At 44.6% G+C, this 7,659-nt stretch overlaps 1 protein-coding gene across 1 annotated transcript; it reads right to left on the bottom strand.

Moving 5' to 3' along the window:
- Positions 1-3,115: 3,115 nt before the first annotated feature.
- LECT2 (leukocyte cell derived chemotaxin 2) lies at positions 3,116-6,239 on the bottom strand. Its single transcript, XM_069772321.1, has 4 exons — positions 6,092-6,239; positions 4,572-4,667; positions 4,264-4,410; positions 3,116-3,735 (listed from the first exon to the last, which is right to left on the bottom strand). Exons 1-4 carry the CDS (start codon positions 6,141-6,143, stop codon positions 3,569-3,571), a joined length of 462 nt encoding a protein of 153 aa, XP_069628422.1. The 5' UTR covers positions 6,144-6,239; the 3' UTR covers positions 3,116-3,568.
- Positions 6,240-7,659: the final 1,420 nt, after the last annotated feature.

Genomic DNA, 7,659 nt, shown 5'->3' with positions numbered 1-7,659 from the left:
GAATGGTGCAAGTTCCCTGGTTTGCCCCTTTTATGTCAGTAGTAACTTCCCTGGCTGCGTTAAGTACCTTCGAGGTTGTCTTACGGACTGAGCAAGAGTGCGGCAGGCAAATGCGAGTGTTTGGGCTGATATTAACAGGCAGGGAATGAGTTAAGCCTGATGATGTCCAGGAGAAATCCCTACTTTGCTATTCAGCCTTTCCAAAGATACTGTGAGTCTGTTACCTGGGCTTTTGGATAGATGGTACCTGCCATGCATGTGTCCGTAAACCTTGCAAATGTTAGACTAGTCCCTCTTAACATATTAATTATCATAACATTATCTCTTAATGACAAAAGACAAATAGTAAAATGATGTAATAAGGTTTTTGGAGGAAAAAAGCCAGAAAACTGAGACACACACCTTGGCAATGGCAGTGGACCCTTTGAGCAGAAACATCAGCAAAAGCCAGGGCCAAACCCTGAGCCAGAGCAAATCCAACCCCCCAGCCAAGGCCTGTGGTTTCCCTCCAGCCGTACCACCATCCTCCTTCGGTTGCCCACAAGTGAGGGCTGGTTTCTCTATCTTTTCCTTTACACACATTTCAGCTCGGTGGGATTCAACCAACGTCCAAAACCTGACAATTTTGTCCATAAAGCCCTTCCTCTTTGCAACCTCTGTGTGGCTGCAGCCCCAGTGAATTGGATAAATGAGAGCTGCACATCTTATTTCTTGGTAAAGTCACAGTATCGTGACTGTAGGTTTGCCAGGCTTGTTAGCAGGCAATTGAAAAGGTAAATCCTCTTGCTAGATATATCTTACAGAACAAGTGGCTTTGTCCTTCTTGGCTAGCCTGGCATGTTCAGTCTGGGAACATGTCAATGCTGAGCACTCACCTCCCAGCTGATCTGCATACAATATGTTATTAACCTTAAAAGCTTTTCTCTGAAAAGTGAATAATATTCTTTGTGCTAATCATAAAATGAAATATGTTTTCAAATTTGTAGAAGAACTCGTGCGATTAGCAGCACAGGCTTTCATGGTGAAAATCAAGCTGGAACAACGTAAAACAAATTGTACTCACTCTTTATTCAGCCTTCTGATCACTGTCAAGGCTGAAATAAGAGGAATTTTGCCTCAATGATTAACTAAGCTTTGTGTACAAGGCTTATATTGTAGTATCGCTGGAAAATCAGCAGGTTGCGCTAGCTCATCAGCCAAGAGGCATGGTTGGGCAGGTAATTTTAAGTAGATAGCAGGCTGTAGGAGATCTGAGTATGTTGGCTTTCTTCTTTACTAAGTATGAGCTGAAGATGAAGCTGAAGTTGTGCTAGTGCACAATTCTGATTGAAGACTCCATCTCGAATTTATTTTGCTTCTATTAACATACTTGCTAAGCCTAAGTTAGGCAGGTTTTAGTGAGGAGGATCGAGGAACACAAAATAAAATCTTTTTTGCTACCTACGTCGTATCTTGTGGGGAGGACAAAGCTCTGGCTGAATCCTCCAAAAGTCCTCTAATGCTTGGGGAGATAGATGGGTATAGTGTAGATTTGGGTTGTAGCCTTAGGCAGTTAGTCTGGGACCTTGTGGTACAAACTTGTAAAATAAAAGGGATAGCAAGGAAAAGTATCCCTGCAGAACTGGTGCAGAAACAAAGCAATTCTGCATGGCCCGAGTTTGCTAACTCTTTCCTGAAAAGACTAGTAGCCCTGTTGCTTCCCCCAGCACCCTTTCCCCTCACCCTGAATATTTCTAGAACTGTGTATTTTACCAGCCCTTTATTTCCTTCCCAGAGTCAGTTACAAATTGTACTTTCCCTTCCTCTACAGCCAGTTATTTTTTTACTAGACTGAAAAGATAAAGCTGGATTTACTTATACTGTTTGTCCCAACTTCTCTGTAACCTAAACCAGAAAGTGATATTTACTTTTTCTTCTCTGCTGCTGGGTGACAAGCCCCAGCTAAAACTGGAAGTTTTAGCATTTGCCCCATACCTCTCTCGGGCACCTGCAGGAGCATCCCGCATCCCTGCACTAAAGCACTGCACCTTGTGCTGCTGGAAAAACTTGGATTAAGTAATAGCTCCCTGAAGAGGTTTGTGAAACCAGTCTGTGGGGACGCACCAGGAAAGTGCTGAGCTGTTGTCATTAATGTACAGAGGAAAATGTTATTTGTAGAGGAGCAAGGCTGGTGTGTTGGCTGGAGGCTCAGAGCCCTGCTCAGTCAGCAAGGTCAGCTCAGTCTTTCATTAGGATTTGCATGCAAAAGTGGGGCTTGATTGGGACCTTGCCTTTTCACATGTGGGAAGTTGACAACGGGGTTAAACCTGGGATTTTAACCAAGTGAAACTTAGGTGGGAGTCTTTCTTTTCTTTAGGCAATCAACTTCACGATGAAAATTTAAAAAATTGGTCAAAACTGGAGAACACTGGGGACTTTTGCTGAAATGTTTCTGCTTTCAGTATGAGGAGAAGTTTGTTTTCACAGCAAACTCAATTGTATTGACTCACCTTCAATGTCTGGTTGCTATCTGCCCCTGCAGGTTTTGACTTTATATTTATGTGGATGTGCTGATTTTTCATTCATAGCAAAATTAAAGTGGTTCCTGGGGAAGGTGAACGGAACACAGCAAGTTAAGCACTTTTCGGAGATGTAGCAAATATCTCTCTGCAGTTTCTTAGAAAAAACAAATCTGCTCTCAGGACTGACACAGCTCCCACTGAAGCAGCTTCCCTGCTTATCCGCGGCTGCAGTTGCGTTAATAAATACGTGAGCCTGCTGCACTTGTAGAGCACTTTAGCCCTTGAGACTCCCAGTAGCATGTTGGTAGCCTTGGCCTGAAAAGCCCTGTCCTGTTAACAAGAACTTGTTGTCCCGGGAAAGTTTTCAGCTGATTTACTAATGGAAAGAAATGCCTCACTTGGACAAAAAGAAACCTGGGTGTGCCAAGGCAATCCTAAAGCAGGAGTCTGGGGAAAAGGAATGAGTTACTTCATTAATGTTGTTTTATGTTTTTGGTCATGGGCTCCAGGAAAGATTTGGATTTCAGCTTTATACAGGTTTTTTCTCCCCAGCTGCATTAAAAAAGCAGAACCCAGCCCAAACTCTGTGACAGCACCAAAGAAATTCAAAGCAATTTGTAGTGAAGCAGCCCTTTAATAACGTGATTTTCCATATGCAAGCACAAGTGAAATTTCTGGCTTCTTGAAGAAATCTTCATGTTTGGCTGCAAAGAGAGCAGAGAAGTCCAAGACGAGTGAGCTGCAGCACGGCTCCCTGCGGTGCTGCTGAGCGTCGAGATTCCACCACGTCCCAGCCTCTCGTCTGTTCCCCACTGCTTCAGCCTTCATCTACGCGTGTAGTGATGCGTGGTGTACGATAGCAGCTTTAGAGCGTGTGTTATACCTTACTCTGAGGCTGTTTATATTCAGATAACCACCAGCATTTTGTTCATGGATACATTTTAGGTGGAACAACTGCCTCAGGCTAGTGGCTTCCACTTTAGTAAAGTGACTACCTATGCCCAAGCAACTTAATGAATACGCAAGTGGGGAGCTGAAGGCTTTGCCCCTGATATGCAGCTGCCACTTTACAGGTTGGGAGTAGGATCTGTTAAGTCACAGTTCTGGATATGGACATGAGACGTAATTCCTTGGTAGACCCTTTGCATGGGCAGCAGGATGCCGATTTTCTCTCCCTTCTTGATGGGGCCACTGTACTTGACAGGTTTGATATAAAACATCTTAATACAGAATCCTGTTAACAGGGGAGAGAGAAAAGGGGGAAACCGTTGCTCCTATGAAATAGTTTAAAAGTCTGGCAAAGTCATAATGTTCAGTAGCAAAATACAAACGACAATAAAATGACAAGAGATTCAGCAGAAGAAAAACTTACAGAAAATGCTGCGATGCTCCTATAGCATCAAGAAGAGAGAATAGGAAAAGAAATAAATTAACGTGGAGGAGGGTGGGGAAGGGGATTAAGGTGGGTAAAACTGGATGAGCAAGTCTGAGGCTGTTCCTTTAATTATCTAAAATGTGCAAAGGGGCCAGCTTCATCCTTTGACCTTTTTTAATAGAGGTGAAATGCTATAATCCTTTCAATCAATTTTCCTGCATTAACAGAACCTGGATTTCAAAGTTACAGTTTTCACTTGGATTCACAGGCAAGCACACTGCAGTTTGGGTTGGGTTCATGATTTTTGGCTCAGTGTAACGCTCTATAAACGAATCAGAGCGTTTCGCAATCAGGCTTTGCAAGACGCATGCCTTTCAGCTCGGGTACCTGATCCTGAAAGCTGGACTCCGTTGTCGATGTCATTGCCGTTTCCGTAGGGCCTGGCTTGTTTGTCAATCTTCCCCGAGAAGGGTGCGTACACCACCGAGCCGTCCTCACACACCACGTCCACTCCTCTGTGCTTCCTCCCTCCTCCTCTGAAGAAGAGCAAGGCAAGTTAGCCCGCGGCAGAGCACCTTGCCAGCTAGAAACCCTCCTCTTGCCCATTTTTTCATGCTTATTTCTATTTTAAGAAAGTTTCATTCTTAAAGAATGAAACTTAAGAAAGCCATCTCCCGTCATCCCAGCCCAGGACCTGGGGTCGTTGTATCCACCGCAGCCCTTGGAGTCGCAGCCTCTGATTTTGTTTGTAGGTTGACTTGAGCAGATTTTCGCCCATTGTGCTGCAGTAGCTAGAAAAGAAGAAAAGAGAAGTACAGAAGATGAAACCCACAAGATAGAAGGGGAATTTCCCAGCCCCTGTAGTTTAATCAATAGCAAGGTCTCTTTGGACTTTTCTGTAACCAGGGATCAGGCTTCAGGGAACTAGAAAGTTGTTGATCTTTCCATGCAAGTTAATTTTAGGGATGCAATGAAACAGCATTTTTTTGTTTTATGCTTTGTCCAGTGGTGCTTGAGAGTACTTAAAGCAGCGACATCAAACCAAAAATGCAGAACAAATAAATCTGGAAGGGACATCACGGAGTGAGACACTCTTCTCCCATTGCCCGGGGCAGACGTGTTGTGCTGCGTTCACATGGCAGGTGTGGGGCTGGAGCTACGGGATCTCTCTGCCTGGAAGGTGACCTGAACCGCCCAGGAGCTTGGGGTACTAAACTGTAAGTGTGAAAAATAGCTCTGAGAGAGACCCACTGAGTCCATTCCTATTCCCTAAAGTGGGATCCAGTCAAAAATACAAGCTGTCATCTACCTTTAACTAATTGCATTTTGTATCTCCCAGCGTTTCTATATTACTGTTTCAAAGTAGCAGCCAGTAAGGTACCATCCTCCTATTTTTTATTCCAGCCTCCAGCTATCATCACCCACAGTCAACCCCATGCTGATCCTATGGCCCCAGGGATAGGGGGGAAAGGCAACTCCTGTCTTGGTACCTTCTACAAGCCTCTAACAGCCCTGCTCCCCCCCCAAAAGCTACTAGGGTTTCCCATAGGATGCTTTAGGAAGAATGGGGCTGGCCTAGTAAGAAGCAACAAGTTGAGGTTTATTCGTATGTGTGAGCAGCTCGGCAGGCACCATCCCAGTTGGGCTCTGGGATTATACACAAACAGGGGAAATGATGTGCTGGCACCGAAGGTCTGGTGCTAAAAGGGTGCAGGAAATCTCTAATGCCTTCCTCAAGCAAAACAGCCCTTTGTTCTAGGTAGTCTTCATTTCTTTTGGAGAATTGTGTATTCTTTGTGAAATCAAAGGTGATGACATTAAACACAGAAACATCTCTGGGAACGCTCTATGCACAGCGGGCTGATCTTTAAGTAAAAGGCTTTTAAGAAAACATGCATGCTGTTAGTAATTGATATGCCTCAGCTGATTCTTTCTTATTCAGTCAACATTATTACTCCAACAAAATTTTGCCACAACTCTTTACCATATCTGAAAAGGATTTTTCTGTGGAGGTTTCTCTGCAGTGAAACTACTCTATTTTCAAAAGTAAAAAATGGCAGAGAGCAAATCAGTTCCTAAATCCTTACAGAAACACTTCATTAAAAAAAGACCCAAAAAACCCCCAACCAAAAAACAAACAAAAAACCCCCAAACAGAGAAAGAAAAAGAAGGCAAGCTACAATGAGCAATGTTTACTAAAATTCAGCTAACTCACCACTGGAGATCGCAATCACGAGTATGACTGCTGTGACTCTGCGCATTTTCATGTGCCTTGAGAGCTCTGCTTTCAAAGTGAAAGGTCTAAAATACTTTGCCTTCTATTTATACATCCCAACAGAGGCTGTATCCAAATTTTTCCAGCCAATCAGAAAATTGATGTGGCCTTAGTTATTTGCTTGCAGATTCAGGCCAACAGCAAGAACTGAGCAGCCCTCGAGGTGTACCACCAGCCTGGCTAATTGGCAGTGTAGAGGCTCCAACTTATTTAGCAATAGCAGCTACGTGGTTTTGTTTACAACAAAACTGTGAATATTAAACCCAAATTTTAAGGACAATTTGTAACTATTCCTGCCTGTTGCACCATCCTGATGTTTAGCAAGATAATTTGGGTGGAGAAGGGGAAAAGAGTTCAAATGAACTGACAAAAATATCTGGGCACATGGGTGCTACCTTGCCCTCCCACCATGGCTGTTGCTTCATGGAAAGAAGTTCAGCCAGGTGGATGCAGCTCTCTGCCACGCATCACACCCAGCATCACACTGGAAAAATCTGATTAGGCGATCTGTGAAATGAGACCCTTGCACCCTGTTTTTATTTGCCGGCTTCATTAATGCATCCCAGATATTGCCATGTTGCTGCTGCTGAACCTTCAACGTTAACAGTAGGAGAGACAGATGTTTACAATCTTCCCTGTGCCTGAACGGAAAATGTTATGAACCCTATAATATTGTGGCTGAGCAAAATTACAGGAAATTGAAGAAGAAGAGAACACTGGAGCACGAACAAGGCTACCTCGAGTGTTGTTTCTGGGAAGGGAGGGAATGCGATGCCCTGGTTTACAGCCAGGAGCTGAAAGTTGTCTTCTCGGCTCTTTGGCCACCCGGCCTGTGCCACTGGGAGCCACTGACCGTTTTGCTTCCCTGTGCAATAAAAACTGAGAGCCCAGGTTAGAATATGGCTTTGGGTCGGGGTTCTCAGCTGGAATGCTGTGCCCTTGCTGTCTGTCTTTCGTGGCACAAAATGGGTGAAGACTGGCCTTACATCCCAAAACAGAACCAAGAGCAGTTCTGCTGCGTAGGATTCAAACCCATCTTTGCCCGAGATGGAAACATCAGCAGCCCGTGGATGCCACTGAACAGAAGTTGTATTTCACTGGAGAAGAAAGTGATCCCACCAGGATGTCTTCAAGACACATGTGCTGCCTTCTCCTTTCCCCTTCTCCCAGTGACGTGTCATCCAACTATGCCACTTTTGTCTGTCATATAATAACAGTGACAGGGTGACAGCTTGCCTTGGACAAAGCCAACACCTGAACCCAGCTGAAGCCTGGCTGGAGTGGGCTTCATCGCCTGGTGGAGACCCCGTGAGATGTTTCAGCTCCAGACAGCCCACTCCAAATGAGCAAGACGAGGAGGAGAATCGTGCCAGTCCTGCTACACGAGGGGTTTTAAACCTACTGCCACCTTCCTATGCCCCATGCTCCCATTTGAATCCCTGCGTGAGTTCTTTCACCAGAAGAAAGACTCCTGGTTTACTGTTTTCCTGCTCATTGGATGTTTTGTG

This window comes from Haliaeetus albicilla, chromosome 27 (assembly GCF_947461875.1).
Source record: "Haliaeetus albicilla chromosome 27, bHalAlb1.1, whole genome shotgun sequence".
NCBI lineage: Eukaryota > Metazoa > Chordata > Aves > Accipitriformes > Accipitridae > Haliaeetus > Haliaeetus albicilla.
This window is presented reverse-complemented; position numbering and strand designations above follow the sequence as displayed.

Coding starts and splice junctions, on each gene's coding strand:
- LECT2 (XM_069772321.1), bottom strand. CDS start 6,143: ATGAAAATGCGCAGAGTCACAGCAGTCATACTCGTGATTGCGATCTCC. Junction 4,668..6,091: donor CGTGATTGCGATCTCCAGTG/GTGAGTTAGCTG, acceptor CTTCTTTTCTAG/CTACTGCAGCACAATGGGCG. Junction 4,411..4,571: donor CGGTGGATACAACGACCCCA/GGTCCTGGGCTG, acceptor TCTTCTTCAGAG/GAGGAGGGAGGAAGCACAGA.